We start from the raw sequence: 18,034 nt of genomic DNA, 5'->3' as shown, positions 1-18,034 counted from the left end.
TTAATGCTCCTGAAATGTTAATGGCGAATTTGTGTTTTCTTGCGATGACCAAGTCGATCTATTTGTTTTAAAGGTATTTTTTTTAATTGGCATGATAATAACATACGTAATAACTTAAGAAGGTCCTTTAAGTAGAGACTAAATAGATTAATCGACTTGGTATTGTATAGATCTCACCACTTTTTACGGCGAGACTTGAGGTTTTTACAGAATGTTTTTGATGGCATCTCACTTCTTTTTGTAGAGCGAACATAAGTCCAATTTGTATGGAAAGACGTTTTTTTTTCATAATTCAACATATTTTCCTATGGGAATGTTGTTAAGTTTCATGGGCTAATCACCCTTACCCACCCTATACCCCCTCCCGTTATGCCTCATATAGTAGGTACCTATTTATTTTATTTTCTACAGTAATCAATTATTATTACTGTGTAATGAATTATCATTAACTGCAAATATAACCTTGTAATCTTATACATTTATATAGGATTACAAAGTTATTGTTGCAGTTGGTGTATTTAAAAAACTGGATCGAAATTAAAAAATATTTGATTTTTCCCATGATTAAGACACTAAATCCTATTTGTATTCTAAATTTTAGGCTTCTAAGTCTGCTAGAAGTACCTTAGACTTTTGATGATCGGTGAGTCAGTGAGTCAGTGAATCAGTGAGTGACAAAATTCTAAATTTTAACAAGTTGTCATTCTTAAACTACTGGTTCAAATTGACTGAAATTTTAAATATACCGTGTTTATACAATTACTGATTAGTTGCTGAAAATCCAGGCTTCCTGTTTTATCCACAACGAAATTATAGGGGTGTCAAAAATAGCCCGAATTGCTTCGAGAAAAGGATGTTACGGCCGTGCCGCTTTTTTTTTGCTCGACTTGCGGGGGCACTTCCGTGCCCCCAGATAGCGTTAACAAAGTGTTCAGGTTATTACAATGGTGGGACATTATAAAATCTTATAACATTTTTAACTAACAACTAAAACTGAGGAACAAATATGTTAAAACTTGTTCTGCTTTGACCATGTCTGTAATACCTATAACCGATAGAGATTTACGGTCAATGTCAGTAAATTCTAGTGAATCCTCATTTGTTTATTTTCATGCGAATTATATAAATTGAAGATATCTGATGCGGCAGAAGATAGTATTGCAGTACGCGCACAATGCCGGCAGCAGTTTGGCAAGTCGGCCTTGTCTGCAAATGGGTCAAATTCACGCGCCGCTTGCCCAAGCGCAATTATACATGACCGACCATTATTTTATTTAATAATTCAAACACTTATCGGTTCATCATGAGAAGCAGCTAAAGCGTGTGATGATATTAATAGCTCAAGACCATTAATTATTACATTTACTAAAATACTTTGTTAACCGACTAGCGAGCGCTGTTGTTTTGGCTCACCGTTTGACTTACATACCAAGTAAGCTTATTAAATGAATCTATTTGGTTCTTGAACTTCATCGGGGACATCTTTATCCAGTCATTCGTTTGGAATGCTAATTGCTTCTATCTGTTTAATATTCAGACAGTGTGCGTCCTCTATTACATCCGAATATCGTCACTCACGATTTCATTTTGCAGTGTAAGTTTTTATAAGTCTGCAAAGTAAGCAGTCCACGTAAGAACATAGTTACTATTACGTTAGTTGGATGACTACATGATTCTCGTGTTGCTCAAGACGGTGTAATAATGTAGGACAGACATCTTGGCGGTACATCTTCGCTGTATGAGGTGACGTCCTTGCGATATCTCGACATTATAAAAGCTAATGAGACGGCTTCATAGCAGCCGACCGATCAGACGAATGCTTGGAGATAAAAGGCTGTCCCTTTAAATCTACAGAATGGATGAATTCTGTTCATCTTCGAAATACGTGTAGCCACTAAAATGCATATTGATTAGAGCCGTTTCTTCTACAAGGAGACCAGGAAAATCGTCGTTTAAACTTTATCATATTGCACAGTAATTTTGCTTTATTTGGAAAATCGAATGCATATTAATTATTACTTATATTTTTTTCAATCAAATAATTATTAGTTTGGTTTTGATTAATGTATTTTTTATTGAGGAAACCCAAAAGCTTTCCTTAAAAGTACAAACGCTTTTAAAAATTATTGAGGAATATCCTTGACAAACACATTTAGATAACTTCCTCTTGTTGTTTAGAAGCTTGAATGTTAGATATCTCTTTATTGGTAATTAAGATGAACGTAGGTCCAAATACAAGGGACATCTGAAACAAATTGAAACATATTCAAAGATCCGAAGATTCAATTACCCAGCTAAATTGATTGATTAATCAAAGGTGGTTGTACCTATACCTGAAGAAGGAATTACAGGTATTAAATGTATTAGGTATTATAAGAACTAAGAACGTCCCTACCTTTAACTTAACAATCAATTTGACTATACTTACGAAAATGGGTAGTTTACCATCATCAAAAGCAGTAAAGACCGGTCACACATGAGTTCACATGACTAAATTATCATGAGATTTGTCCCGACATTGACAGAGCCATTAAGATGCGTATTTTCATTTGTCAAACAATTTAACTCTGTATGCATTGTTAGTTCTTTAATAGCAAAAATTGTAAAGTCCTCTAGTCGTCATTTACAATAAACACACAAGTTACTTAGTTTGTTTGATTTTATCATTATGTTTTTTTAAACAGATATCCTTAGAGCAGGGGTTTCCAACCTTTTCTTAGTCAGAGACCACTTTTATAATATTCTTGTTAATAGGGACCACTATGTCCACTATGTACGTATATTAAAATCATTCGCGGACCATATTTTGACTTCCACGGACCACTGGTGGTCCGCGGACTACTCGTTGGGAACCACTGCCTCAGAGCGAAAAGCTCGATGCATTTAGTTAGTGTTTTAGAGAATATTTTTACTTAAGTTTATTGTTAATTTTGCCACTTTGATAACGGTTATCCCCAAGAGTTGCAATCTGTCTTTATACATACATACAATCATAAATAACATAACCATTTGGGGAGAAGTATATGATACACATACACGTTATGCTAATAACAATTATTCCTATGTAATATGTATATACCTAACTCGATTTTGGATGCAAACCCGAGTCCTCATGATCAGCAGTCGGATATACACTATCGACCGCGCCACAGAAGCAGCCAGTTTATTCATAATAATATAAATGTTAATATGTATGTAAACTTATAACGCCTTAGTCTTATTATAAAGCGTGAAATAAGTGAACGGTGAAGACACGATCTGCGCGAGCCAGGATTGATATATCAAGTTAAAATCCTAATTTAACTTCAAAGCTATTATTATACATTTTATATGGAAGACATATTGCTTAAATATGTAAGTAACAGCTTCAAATAGGATAAGTATAATTCAATTCAAAAACTCAAAATCAACTAATTCTCTCTTTATGTATTCACTACCTTTCTGGCCGCAGCTTTGTCCGCGTAGAATTTCACTTCTCTCGGTGTGGATTTTCCGAAAATCGTCTCTTAGTCTCTCCTCTCTCATACCAAGATTTCAATTTTCTACGCTTAGTAGTTTTAGCTGTGCGTTGTGAATCAGTCAGTCGCTCAATAACATAAGAGTTTTTTAGGTGTATATTGATGATTCTTAGTAGACATGAGGTGTTTGTTATTTCTATTTACAACACTACCTACCATTTTCCCGTACTAGTGGCAAATAATACCAAATAATACAACGACAGAATATTCAAAATGTCTTATCCGAAAATCCGAATGGGATTTCCCATTAAGCACACCTTGCGTACAATATACGACAACAAATGATTTTCCCTGACAAATAAACAATATAGTAAAGACATGCGAATTTTTACATAAAGTCTAATAAGTATAGTCTAAATTACCTTATCATTACTAAGTATTTTATATGTAACTTTAATAAAAAGTATGTAATTAAATAGTGGTGCGTTGGGTTCGATTACTGAGTCAAGCAAAGTACTACTAGTCTTTTCTAATATATGAGATCTAATATATTAGAATATTTATCAGTAGCCTGGAGTTTTGTTACGTCCCCGGTGAATGGCAATAGGCCTCCTTTTACCTAACGACATATTTTGTAAAGTGTGAAACTTAAGTACATTACGTACACCTCTACCAACAGCGCCTGCCTCTACCTTCGGGCTTAACAGGCGTGATGTTATATACATATCCACCTTTAATTTTCTGTAAACCTTCATTTCGTTCTAGATAACAGAGATAATCTTGTCCCTGCAATACATACTTGCAACTGCTGTTACTTAGTATGTAAATCTGCGTAGTGAGGCCACAATTTATGGGATATTGCAACGGATAAAGTAATTAGGTTAACTGTTTATTACATTCTGTCTGCATTACATAGAGGCATATATTTAAGTAAGACTTACAGATGTAATTATGTTAGTAAGAGCTTTATATTAGTTTATACGATCGCATTACATATTTCACTGCTACTGACATGTAAATACAGTCATAATATAAAATAATTTTAATTTAACTTAAACTCAGGCAATGTAAGCGAATAATACTTATGAATATACGTAAGTCTAATATGTTAACTTAAATCTTCTACAATATTTATGTAAGAAAAACACTAACTTTTAGAAAAAAGGCATGACGTGTTGTATATTCCTTTCCTTCGTTTGCGCTCAGTGTAAATGCTGTTAACTAGCCAACTAAGTTATAGGTAGTAGAGTGTAAGCCAAAAGCCAATTTCCAAGCGCCAACGGGCAAGGTTCCAAGCAGTCGGCTATTTTCAAACAAAAAACCCAATAACACTTTATGAACCTACAAATTGAAGCTTCAAGAGCCGCGTTGCCATCGTTAACCAAACATCTCATAATAGACGACCGAAATATATAATAACACTTATTTAAAAGTAAAAATAATATTTCCTCTTACTTATACAAATACGAAAGTTCGCAAGTATGAAAAGATGTAGGTATGTATGTTTCTTACTCTTTCACTAGAAAACTATAGGACGGATCTTAATAACATTTGATACACTGATAGCTTATAACCTGGATTAGAAACCGTTTCATGGGGACGTAGTCGGGGGCAGAAGGTAATACATTATAAAGTTGTTGCGATGAGTTTTTAACAGATCATTGTAAACAACCCGTTGCCTTATCTTTTACATTTTATATGACCCTTAACATACTTCAGGTTATTTAATTCCATTCCATGGATATTTGTCTGACACAGAAATGTCAGATAAAAATTAATTACAACAAAATTACGGTTCACACAAGGTCTGCCTCGTTCTTGAACTTCCGCGAAAAACATTAAAAAAACATGTGACACCTCGTCAATCGCGATACAGGTGGAATAAAGGTCACTGACCCGAACTTTTTTAACTTAAACTTATTAAATTAACATAATAAACTTGAAGATCTTAATTATACAAAAATATTTATTGTTTAGTTTTACGAAGACTTGTTTTTATTGTATACGTTTGGTTATATATTATATAGAAAATATTAGTAAATGCCACGCATCACATGATTTCGCGCCATTTGCAGTTCTGGTGGCAACGTCGTCCTATTTTTTTTTTTGATAGTATCTTTTATCAGATCCTAAAGATCGTTACTTATTTATAGATAGAGCTAAAATAAGCACAAAAAGAAATATTAGGGTATTATTTTCTGAAACATCTGCTCGAAAGCTAAAATTAAGTTTTGTTTATTACCTCGAAACATTAACATTATATAAAAATATTGGATAAATAATAGCAAAATTGTGTTGTTTCCAGAATCTACATACAAGATGACCACGCATATCGGCGTGGGGTGCCGGACCTGGCTCAGACTGATGTTGGTCACAGCATTCTTTACTATCACCCCAAGCTTTTGTGATCCGGGTAAGTAAAATAATAAATAGTACTTTTTTCTCCAAATACTCAGGAAACTCTTCATAACTCTAAGGATAAAGAATCAAAAAGTTTGAGCTTTCCTTCATGAAAGAACTACGCTTTATAGCGTATGTTTATCCGATTTACCCCCGGTTTCCGAGGTATTTAGCAGTAGTTTATCTATTCAATAGCGTTTAAACTGATATTAAAAAAATGCTATGGAATACTTTCTTTTTTTATATTTATTTAATGGGTTTAATCGCTTAGCGATTATATCAATTGAATAGATAAACTACCGTTAAATGTACTCAGAAACCAGGGGCGAGTCGCTCTTATTTTCATCTAAAACGTTACATGTGAATTTTAACATATTAAATAGAATATTACGTAGCCCAAGCTTATATCAATTTATAGTTAAATTGCTAAATATAACGCTTTCCCGACCACGCAAATGTAATTATCATGCATCAAAAGAAAAATCTATAGAGCAGACCTTCGAGTTACATGAGAAAGATCATTTAATAGTATTAAAACAGTACGAGTTTATTATATTCAATTTGAAATGAAGATTACGTATAACACACGTAATTGGTCGGAAGCTTTCGCTGGTAGCATTATGGGTATGAACTCTCGCTTTCGTTTCGTTTTCTCATAGCAGATAGATGTGGTATAAGACGATGTAATAGTTCTTTATATCGACCATTACTTTGGTTTGTAACTGTTGGATTACCAAGTAAATTAAATCTATTAAATGCCTTTTACTTGGTGGCCTGCGGCAATGCTCGTATTAAAAGTTTTTCCGACAATTTTCGTGATTGAAATGTAGTGTTTTATTGGTTGTTTTATAATGGATTCAGCAGTTTCTAAAATGAGCACTAACACACAAAAATAATCTGATCTGTTTTTAAAAATATACTTACCAGTTACAGTACACTATATAAATATAAAACTAAATTAGGAATTAGCCGAAACGTACAAATCTTTTATTTGCTTAGTTATTACAACTAGACCCACGCCGGTAATAATATGACAACTCCACGTAATAGAGTGTAGGCGTCATCAGATGATACTATGTTACGTATTATCACATCATAATCGACGTCCGGTAAAAACAGGCTTTAAGTCGAGCTGCTCACTCGACCGAGACGTATACGTTACGCATTCCGTTCATTCCCAAATTTCGATCATTTATTTTAGCATTTTAGCACTCATGCGTTACTTGCGAACTTTTTAACTTCTTTAAGAATCTTAATTGTTTATTAGTTTATTTTACAAGAATTTTAATAGGACGCTTTATTCTTTTCAATGTAGCTTTGTTTCCCCAGACTTCACTTAAAATGTGATACTTAGTCGTGATTGTGTTTTGTAATATAATTATTTCTCTTTTATACTGGATATTTACAGTACATAGCCTGTTAAAATAACTACGATATTTATTACAATTAATTAAGTATTGCAAAAAGGCCAGCTGAAAATATCTTGTGGTTTGGGCTATAATCTGTCTGGTTTCAAGTAAACTGTTGGCTAAACTCACTAAGCAAACGATAATATTATTGCTAAACGATCGTTTAAGCGGATGTATAAAACAGGCATGTATGCAACAACGGGCATCACAATTTATGCCATCTGTCATAACATTGTGCATAGGAATCTAGCACTTCACGTAAAGTACATAGGGTCTTTATTAGCATGCATATATTTACTCAATTGATGAATAGTTTATCTGTGCAACAAGGATGTGGAGTGGTTGCCATGTGTTTTTATTGTCACCAAGTAGATCCCGCGTGTGGAGCAGTCACGACGAATTGTGATTACAAACTGCGGGTACACCTTATCGTTAATGTTCATAGAACATGAACAGGATTTAGAATTTAATTGTGAGCTTAATTACCATTGCAAATGGCCCTAATTGTGGCACTAAAATGCTCGATATACAAACACTGACTGATTATATTATTATTACTCTCGCGTAAATGAAATTACTATTCGATCCTGGGTTTTCAACTACATTCATCCTAATTTTTTATCAAAATCGGTTCAGCGATTTAGCCGTGAATGCATAACAGACTTTCGCGTTACAATATTAGAATGGATATTAATATGACACTATGAATATTGTGGCATGAGATTTGAAAAGTTTATTTTGTTGAATACAAACAATACATAATAGAACTATTGTGTTATACGAATCACGGTACATAGATTTATCGAATCAATTTCATGCTTTACGTTACGGTTTAAAACTTATGATTTTAAAACCACATCCGTAAACCTATGCATTTATTGTTTTAACATTTACCTAAAAAATGTTTTAGGCTTGAATTACAATTCAACTCATTTTCTAAAACACATAAGGGAAGTTACTACAAAAGGAGAATTAATTTGTATAGTTTTTATAGAGGAAACATATTTATAATTTACAACAAAGGTATAACAGAAGTTCTTGCCAGTCCTTGAAACTATAACCAACTGCATGTAGACCCTAAGGCAACTAATAACGGACTTGAATCGACTTCAATATTGAGCAATAGTAACTTAAAGAAAACAATAACAATTAATAAATGTATTAAGTGCCTTGTTGGAGCAGTGGCCGCAAGCGTTTTATTCATTTAATCAGCTTTAACTTTTTACTATTATAAAGAATAGAAAATATTCGGATTAAAAATATTACTATTTCAAACTTTCTAAGCCTCGGTTTCATTACTTCGAGGTAAGCTTATCCTGCGGATTTTTCATTCACTGTCTAATGCACCTTATATATCGGGTAGGTTATCCGAAACTTATCCATAAACTAAGATTAAGGGCTAGGTTTGCGAACCTGCCCTTATTTTCAAATAAGAAAGTTAGTAATCATATTGTAGTTGGCTTTCCAAGATGGCAATTAACATCATAATCTTGGAATCCGTTTTCCTGTAACCAGGAGGAAAACTGATTCTAAGTATGAACCAAGTTTTGCAATATGTGATGAGTAACTATTTTCTTCATCATTAATGATTTACATTTATTCATTCAACGATTGACTCATACTTAGACGTAAAGAAATATCATTAATATCATAGCCGACTGACTAACCTAGACTTTTTTAACAGAAACGGATCTAAGTTGTCACTAAAAAAGTGATAGGTACAAAACTCGGTGAAACTATTTTCAAAGGTTTCTTTAAAATGAAAAGAAATGGGCATGTTGAAGATCAATTTGACTATTAGAAATGTTACAATTTTACTAATAGTTATATTTAGGACCAAGTTTAGGAAAACTGAACTCGTCGCTACTTTTTTATGCGAGCTATTTCTATTATCAAATTGACCCCAAATTTTCCTAAAGTATCCTCATTTTACTGTACAATCCCAAATGATACAGCCAAACAAAGCCTCGCTTACGTCGACAATTTCAAAAGTGCGTCGAACCATCTTCGTTTCGTTAACCGTGGGTGGAAACGCGGAAGCACCACCTGCGGTTCGTAGGCGTTTAACAGCTCCAGTTTAAAGTGGATCTGTCGGCACTTAGCGTTTGAACTCATTGTAGTAGATCTTGACATTTGAGCCGCATGCGCTCCGCAACAGTCACGACACTTCGCAACATTTCCCCGTGACCTTGAGCCTTGGCTGCACTTCCGCTTCCTACAGGTCAAGGTCATTTAATGTTCTTATAAATTAATAAATAATTATTACGTAAATATTTTGGTTAACATGTAATTGAACTGTGAAATTAAAACGGTCATTCCAGCCTTGATGTCCGAACTATTTGGCAAAAAATAAAATGTCTGATTTAATTTCTTCTTCCTTCTATCTGGTTAGTACTTAAGTTGATCACTAATTTAAAAAGGTATATTTTGCAGAAGTGCCGTGGAAGCATTAGGTCTCACTGCTTGTTGCCATTTATGTACTACCTGTAACAAAAATCATCGCGTGCCTAAAACTACCTAAATCCGTGAAATGAATATGAGACTTTACTAAGGTCAAACTCAGGTCAAAGTCCAAAAACAAATATCAATAGAAAATCTCAAAATACAAACAGTTATTAAGTGCTTTCGGATCCTTCGAGACGATAAGGTCAAGTTGTCATGACGTAAGTTATAATTTGATAATTGCACCAAGAGCCCTTGACTCGCTCTGAACTTGCGTAAAGCAACCTCACATCACATACCTCCTCACGAGTATGTGGTCAAATATTAGGAAGAACTTTGATCGATAATTGAAATACGTTTTTTATTCCATACTTCTAACCGCAAAAGTTTAGGTCATTGAATAAAAACTCTAGTTCAATTTATCCGGGTAAATAAGCGTAAATTTGCTATTTTTTATATTTCTAATGCTCTTATAATAATGTGGTTTCGTATCCGGCACAGGGTTGTATTAAATAATTAAGTCAATACAATATTATATTGTAAGCCAATTATACACGTACAATTTAAATGTACGGACAAATTACTAGGAAATTATTGAAGGCGGAGAATATTGGATACATTTGTAATAATTCTATTGTTATAAAATTAAACAGATACAAAGATAGTACAATATTAGTTAGTTCAATTGTCGTAGAACAAAAGTTGTTGCTTATGTTATCAGCTATCTAGCCCATCGAGGCTTTTAGTGTTTTATATATAACCCTGTATAGCAAGCAACATTTTCTTTACGAAACCTTAAAAGACGATGGTAAAAACGTTTCATATAGCGGGTTCGAATCCCACCCGGGACAAACATTTGTGTGAGCACGACTATTTGTTCTGAGCCTGGTTGTTAATTTGTTAACGTTTGTTAAAGTTGTATATAAGTATGTTTATCAGTTGTCTGGTTACCATAGTACAAGCTTTGCTTAGTTTGGAATCAGATGACCGTGTGTGAGTTGTCCAAAAATATTTATTTATTTATTTATTTATATTTGGAAAACCTATTGCATTTCAGATTAACTAGTCAGGGCGAAGACTCCATATCTATACTAATATTATAAAGCTGAACAGTTTGTTTGTTTGTGTGTTTGAACGCGCTAATTTCTAGAACTACTGGTCCGATTTGAAAAAATCTTTCAGTGTTAGATAGCCCATTTATTGAGGAAGGCCACAGGCTATTTATCATCACGCTACGACCAATAGGAGCAGAGTACCAGTAAGAAATGTTACAAAAACGGGAAAAAATTTCACACCTTTGTCTCTTATGTGACGCAATCGAAGTTGCGCAGGTCAGCTAGTTGAAAAATAAAATAACGTAACTTAAATAAACAATTTCGTTGATCGCCTTAACTTATCACTTGTCTCGACACAATAATAAAGATTGCTTGCATAGATTTATTAATTTGTATCATTAAATACATTATGCACCACTGCTCATCGACCAATCGTTTTAATTCCGGGACAATTTTTGACATTTAAATGTCATTGCATGGTTAAAGTGATTGCTCGCTTCCTCGATTTAAAGGCTAATTGTTCGTGTGTGTATAGCCTTAATGGATTTGTCGGCATCTAGCCTTAGAAGTGACAACGTTAACAATCCTAGTATTTTATTGTCCCAATTATGCTTTAACCTTAATCATTGTAATTACTGGACGTCTCTAACCCCCGATTTCTGAGGTACATTTAGCGGTAGTTTATCTATTCAATAGCGTTTCAGCTCATATAAAAAAACTCAATGGAATAGATAAACTACCGCTAAATGTACTCAAAAACCGGGCCTAAGACATTTTGCACTCCATTTTCTCACTTATTTCTAACAGTGGAACTTGTGGCTATAGCTATTATATGTGTTTTCACGGTATATTACCCATACAACTTTTATTTAAACCAACACTAAAATGTAACGGTGCGTGTGTAGTCTTTGTGTTACTTACACAAATCAACATCCATATGTCCTCATTGGAGCAACGTGAACGTGAGGAGTAAAACATTTCAATGCTCAATTTACCTAAATTAAGCTTGTCAACATTAACAAACAAAATGAAGATCTGCGAACTTATCGCAAATCTCAGTTGACAACTTGTGTGCAATACATTGCTGGTTTGATGCGACGTGTTAATCCCTGTAATCTCAGTCAGAAAATCTTGTACAGCACAGTGGCTTTCAAATAGTTTTTATCTGAAATACGTGAAGAGGAATGAAATTATTCATTACTATGCAAACTATGAACTGTTTCTGCGCATTAAAGGTGAGCGTATCTAACACACGGAGACAGTTCAAATAAACAAAGTAATCAAGTAAACGTCGGGGCGTGCGTGAGGCCGCGGTGTGCGAATGCAGCGCGCGTCGTCCCCCACATGTCGCGATAGTGAAAGCTGAAGGCCATGCCGACGTAACGATGCCTCAACAACCGCTATTTAGATGAACATCGCGGACATTCCGACATCCTCATACACACGATTCCTTAATAAACAAACATTTCTTCAAGTGTCTGTTGAATGGTGATACTGAGTGTATCTTAATACGGGTTTTGATGCATACGAAGAGTTACAAAAACTTAAAAGTGTAAGAACCACTTTTAAGTTTTTATTCACATGAACACATTATATAAATACTTCAATAGTAGATAATATTACTAAGGGTCTACAAGAAACAAAAAAAAAATCGTGGATTAAAACTTAAAAAAGATTTACCTATAAAGTAATTAGCGACAAGAAGAGGCATTTAACTAATATTTCATTGAAGCGATTTTAAGCACTGTTAGTGCTAGCTAACACTGTTCAAGATTCTCCCTTCAACTCAACTAGGTATTATTTTTAATTCATTGTTAACATTTCAAAACCGCTTTACATCCTTTCCGAAGAGTTTGTGGTCAGAAATGGAAAGTTACACGTGTTTAATATATGATAATACAGAATAATGTAAACCACATTAACCTGTTAATACGTTTTCACATTAGTTGTCTTCCTCATATTTTACATAGTATCCTTGACATTAATCGTTTATTTGACCATGGTGACAACGTATTAACGGTGGCATATGCAATCGAGGTTCACTTGCCATAGTTGTATGTTAACTCTAGATGAATGCAATCAGCATCATTTGCTCATCCATAAAGCTTCAAGTTAGTCAATGCTTATACAAAAACAACATCGTTTGTCAGTGTACTATTTATAAGATTTTGTTTGTAGTTATTAATATAGATCTGCATCCCACTGAGGTACAAGGAAGCCAGACACTACAGACTGAATGCATCTTCAAAATAAATTATGATTTACGTCGTCAAATCAAGAGCATGTAAAAAATTAACACTATTACTCCTGTACCGTGTGGGTGTACTCGTAAATCATTTCCGAGCTGTTTTGAATAGTAGTACAAAGAAACATAACCCTGTACAGTTCTTAAGGACATAATGACGTTCTCTAATCACTGAATCAGAGTAAAACTTAACTTTTGTTTCAACATGGTTGTTTAGCAGTCGAAAAAAATACGACAACTATTAAAAAAAAGTAAATTTTACTACCGAACTGCTGACCACTAGGACCCGGGTTCAATTCCTATTCTCTCTTCAATTCTTCCGTCTCTCTCCAATTTATAATCACTCTCCGTCTTTTCCCAATTTGTTTTAGATTATTTTCATTAGCAGTCGAGAGTATTGTTACGTGCTCGCCCGTTACAAGGCAATATCTCGCCCCATGTTACATGGATTAACATTGATAATAGTATAACGCGGGTGTATTCCATACGCCCACACCTACACCTAAGGATATGACTGGTGTGATATTAAGTATGTATGTAAATGCTCGTATTGCTTAAGATGTTATTGATGGCCTGCTAATGCATAACATGGAGATAAATATGAAATGATAATTACATAAGTTATTTGTTTGATTACAACATATTACATGCACATAGTTGTTTCTAATTGGTTAACGTATGTGATAATTATTTCCTTGTTGCATCTATTCAAATATAAATACTCACACAGCCTATTGACTGGTGCTTGATTCATAACTGTTTTATATTTATTTAACATTATAATGAGATAAGCAAATTGAGTGATCAAGGAACTAAACTGCTGTAAGCAGTAATAACAGTTAATAATTGTTTTAAGTATTATATTAAATTTGATTATGGGTTTTGGAAATTTGGTTTTCAGGCATGTATAAGCTTTTCGTAAGTGTAAAAAATAAATAAACAAAATCGATATAAAGGTAGGTTTTTTTGCAAACTATTATTTATTGTATGTAGTAAAGGCCCATATCTACAATTATATACATATGTAGATAGATAAGTTCATAAAATTTTGCACATCTATTTATAAAATGGAATGTCTATGGAAATCTTGCTCATGATTCAGATTTCAGACCCTATCAATTGACCAGCCTAGATTCTGGACAGTGATCGATGAATGATTAAATCATCCGCTTATATCTCCAATAATTATACCAAAGTAATTAAAAGTAATTATGCCCTTCTGATAGGTATTCTTCGAAAAATATTTTTACGATATCCGGTCCGTAATTAAATAATTTGCTCTCGCACACATACACAGATAAAGTATATTAATGACAGTTTTATTCTTAGACATTTTATATATGTGTACAATCACCTTTAATTAAAATAACAAAGAGTTCAATATGAGACGGCAATTAGACGTCGTGACGTCACGTGCCTTTAAAAAATAAGTTATTGTGATGAGAATTTGATGTGTGCTATGATCTCATTATAATGTAAAAACTTTTATTAGTGCAAAAACATGACACATGAAGTAACTATTAAATTAATTACCCTCTCAGTAATACCGGACTTGCTTTTTTGAATTAAACGGAACATAGTCATCACGAATTGTAAAGCGTTTTTGCGCCCGAATCACTTAATAGGGCCATTACACATAATAGGTTGTAATAATCCAAATATTTAAGTAGGTATCATCATCTTATAACGAGTACCTAGCTTTTTATACAGCGCTAGTTAAATAACATTATTATTTCAAGATTTAGTACATCATTTTTAACTCCAAGACTTATATGTAGATTAATAAAACAAAATTATTGCGGGTTCGCAAGGTGTATTTACTAAGCAATACTACGGTTTGTTAGCCAACAATAAGTTTCATAAGGCCATTATCTATCTCGTTCAACAGTAGTTTATCCCTAACATTAGATCAAAACTTGGCTGAGATTGAGTTCTAACTAGCTCTATAATTTGGTTCAAGTGACTACAGCTATTATCTATTTATCGCTGTACAAATCTGGTACGTTTCCTACACTCGATATTTGATACAACCAATATCTAATAACCGGTCTATTATAAAGCTGAAGAGTTTGTTTGTTTGTTTGTTTGTTTGTTTGAACGCGCTAATCTCAGGAACTACTTGTCCGATTTGAAAAATTCTTTCAGTGTTAGATAGTCCATTTATCGAGGAAGGTTATAGGCTATATATCATCACGCTACGACCAATAGGAGCAGCGTACCAGTGAAAAATGATACAAAAACGGGGAATCTATACTAATATTATAAAGCTGAAGAGTTTGTTTGTTTGTTTGTTTGTTTGTTTCTTTGTTTGTTTGAACGCGCTAATCTCAGGAACTACTTGTCCGATTTGAAAAATTCTTTCAGTGTTAGATAGTCCATTTATCGAGGAAGGTTATAGGCTATTTTTAGCCGCACCAATAGGAGCAGCGTACCAGTGAAAAATGATACAAAAACGGGGAAAAATTTTATGTGACGCAAGCGAAGTTGCGCGGGTCAGCTAGTATCTAATAACCGGTCTATTCGTGACACACGCCCTGTTCACACTTGCCCTGTACTTACTCTCTAACACCGGCTCCACACGTTGGCCCCAATATTGGCCCCAACGATATTCGTCCAACGTATGGATCTCGAAAACGACATTAGTCCCAACGTTGGGGTCAGCGTTGGTAGTTAGCCGGCTCGTGTCGGTTTAATCAAAGGAATCTGCGCCAAAGCTCGCGATCTGACGGGACAGAACTAGTTTATTAATAAACGTGTGTACGCATCACCGAGTTTGCAGTCCAACGTTGGTACGAGCATTGGGACCAACATGTGTAGCCGGCCTAAACCTTTCAACAATTCAGTATGGCGACATTGTCAGCATATATTTGTAGCCACATTTTTGATACTTGCGAAACTGGAGCGCCTTCGAATTGAGATCTCAGATGTACTGTCACACCCACTGCCTATCAAATACTGCAGCCAGTGACAGCTTTAGCGTCGTTAACATTTATCTTAATTATCTACCTTTCCTTTCGTGCATATGTAATCTTTCGCTGTCATGATGTCTGTTCTTAGATAACTTAGATTAATTCACGCCAGTGTTGTAACAGAGCTTTGATCCGCATCAAACTCAACGCGAGTTAATCAGGAATGTTCTTTCTATGATCGAGACGTATGAATTCGCTCGAAATTCTCCTAAAATGTCAAAAAACTCCGCTAGCGCCTCCGATAGAACATCCAATTGAATTTAAAACTTTATTTGCGCTTCTGTAGATATCCACAAAACTTAACGCACAGTGCTGAAACTTTCCTTGTCACTTTAGTTCAGATTTAGTCTAGCTCACTGAATGTTTTTGAAAGGCTAAGCTCCGTTACAACACTAATTCAGACTACATTAAAAATAATGGTAGTTCGATGTATGTCTTAAGTGTTAATTATTGATTTGCAATATTTGATTTATGCCATAACGTCTGTTCAGTGAATTATTAACGTCGTCTATTACATCGGCACGGTTTAGATTTCAATTCATCATTCACTTGTCTGTTGTTTTTCCAATTACACACCTGCGCTGAGACTCTGTATTTATTGACACATATACAACCACGCGCAACGCCTAATTTATTACTCTGAACATACACCATTATGTACAATTGAATCATGAGCTCACCTTTCGGCTGACTACAAAATACTAACGGTTAAAAATAACATGACTGATTTGATCGATCTGTCTGTATAATGGTTACTGGTAAAGCACGTAGGCACTGTCCTCAAATGTCTTCGAATGCAGTGATAATTTATGATTTTCAACGGTGATCCGTACATGGTATGGTTGGTTGTAATGTATCATTAAATTCTAATATGAGTAACAGAACCGCAAATGTCAACTACAAAGCTACATTTAGTGTTAATATTTATAAACTACCTGGGTTATATAAGGAGCCCAATATATTAAAACTATACTTTGAGTCAAATAAGGTACAAGTGTCCCAGGTGGTGAACAACTGTAGGAACGAGTATTTTCTTGCTCTATTATACTCGAATTACTAAAGCCTTATTAGTCATGCATTATCTCGATTATATAATGTCCTCAACAAACTATGTCATGCTGCAATTGTCGTAATTAATAACAGTTATTTCATTGACATAATATTATAACAATTTTTCAAGTATTATTGCAATTATTGGTCATGAAACATGCATGCAGCAAAAAAACGTATGCAGGTGTCCCGGCAACAAGTGTGCCTAGTACCTACATCCGTTGCTATTGAAGTTTTATATCGAGTTAGTAATTTATGGGTGATTTGATTCGTTCTTTGGCATAACTTGATACGTTAAGTTATTTTAGTACTTCATTATCATTTTTGTTGCTTGAACTGAGGTGGTAAATACCACAGGTTTTATAAATAGACTAGCTGACCCGCGCAACTTCGCTTGCGTCACATAAGAGAGAATGAGTCAATATTTTCCCCGTTTTTGTAACATTTTTTACTGGTACTCTGCTCCTACTGGTCGTAGCGTGATGATATATAGCCTATAACCTTCCTCGATAAATGGGCTATCTAACACTGAAAGATTTTTTCAAATCGGACCAGTAGTTCCTGAGATTAGCGCGTTCAAACAAACAAACAAACTCTTCAGCTTTATAATATTAGTATAGATGAGGTTTGTTTTGTTACGCAGAGTACAGTTTGTTAGTTTTAAAGAAATACAATGGACGGACAAAAGCTCAGTCTTTACTCATAAGTTAGATGGCGTCACTCCAACAAATAAATCATTGGATTATGTTTGCCTCGGTTATTCTCATAGTGTTGACAGTGACATGTCCTCGCTCGAGCTCTGGATTTACTGCTATATATTCATATCAATCTCAGAGTAGTTTGTTTAGTTTCGTCATCTTAATACATAGATACAATCTCGTATATCATTTTATTGGCATACCTACCCGAACAACAAACTATATATTAAGTCGGGGAAAAAGTCTTTTCGCATTATACAAACAAACTTGTAATAAAATATCTTTGGCTTCAAGAATCACAAATGAGT

General features: G+C 34.2%; 1 protein-coding gene across 1 annotated transcript in view; it reads left to right on the top strand.

Annotated features, from left to right (window-relative positions):
- Positions 1–18,034, top strand: part of Duox (dual oxidase) — a 48,059-nt gene that overhangs the window by 5,326 nt on the left and 24,699 nt on the right. The window contains exon 2 of the mRNA XM_076122007.1: positions 5,764–5,871. Within this exon, the coding sequence (XP_075978122.1) occupies positions 5,778–5,871 (94 nt within the window). The 5' untranslated portion in view covers positions 5,764–5,777. The remainder of the gene's footprint in view (positions 1–5,763; positions 5,872–18,034) is intronic.

This window comes from Anticarsia gemmatalis, chromosome 13 (genome assembly GCF_050436995.1).
Source record: "Anticarsia gemmatalis isolate Benzon Research Colony breed Stoneville strain chromosome 13, ilAntGemm2 primary, whole genome shotgun sequence".
Lineage (NCBI taxonomy): Eukaryota > Metazoa > Arthropoda > Insecta > Lepidoptera > Erebidae > Anticarsia > Anticarsia gemmatalis.
Note: the sequence above shows the minus strand (reverse complement) of the source record. Positions and strands in the feature narration are given on the sequence as shown.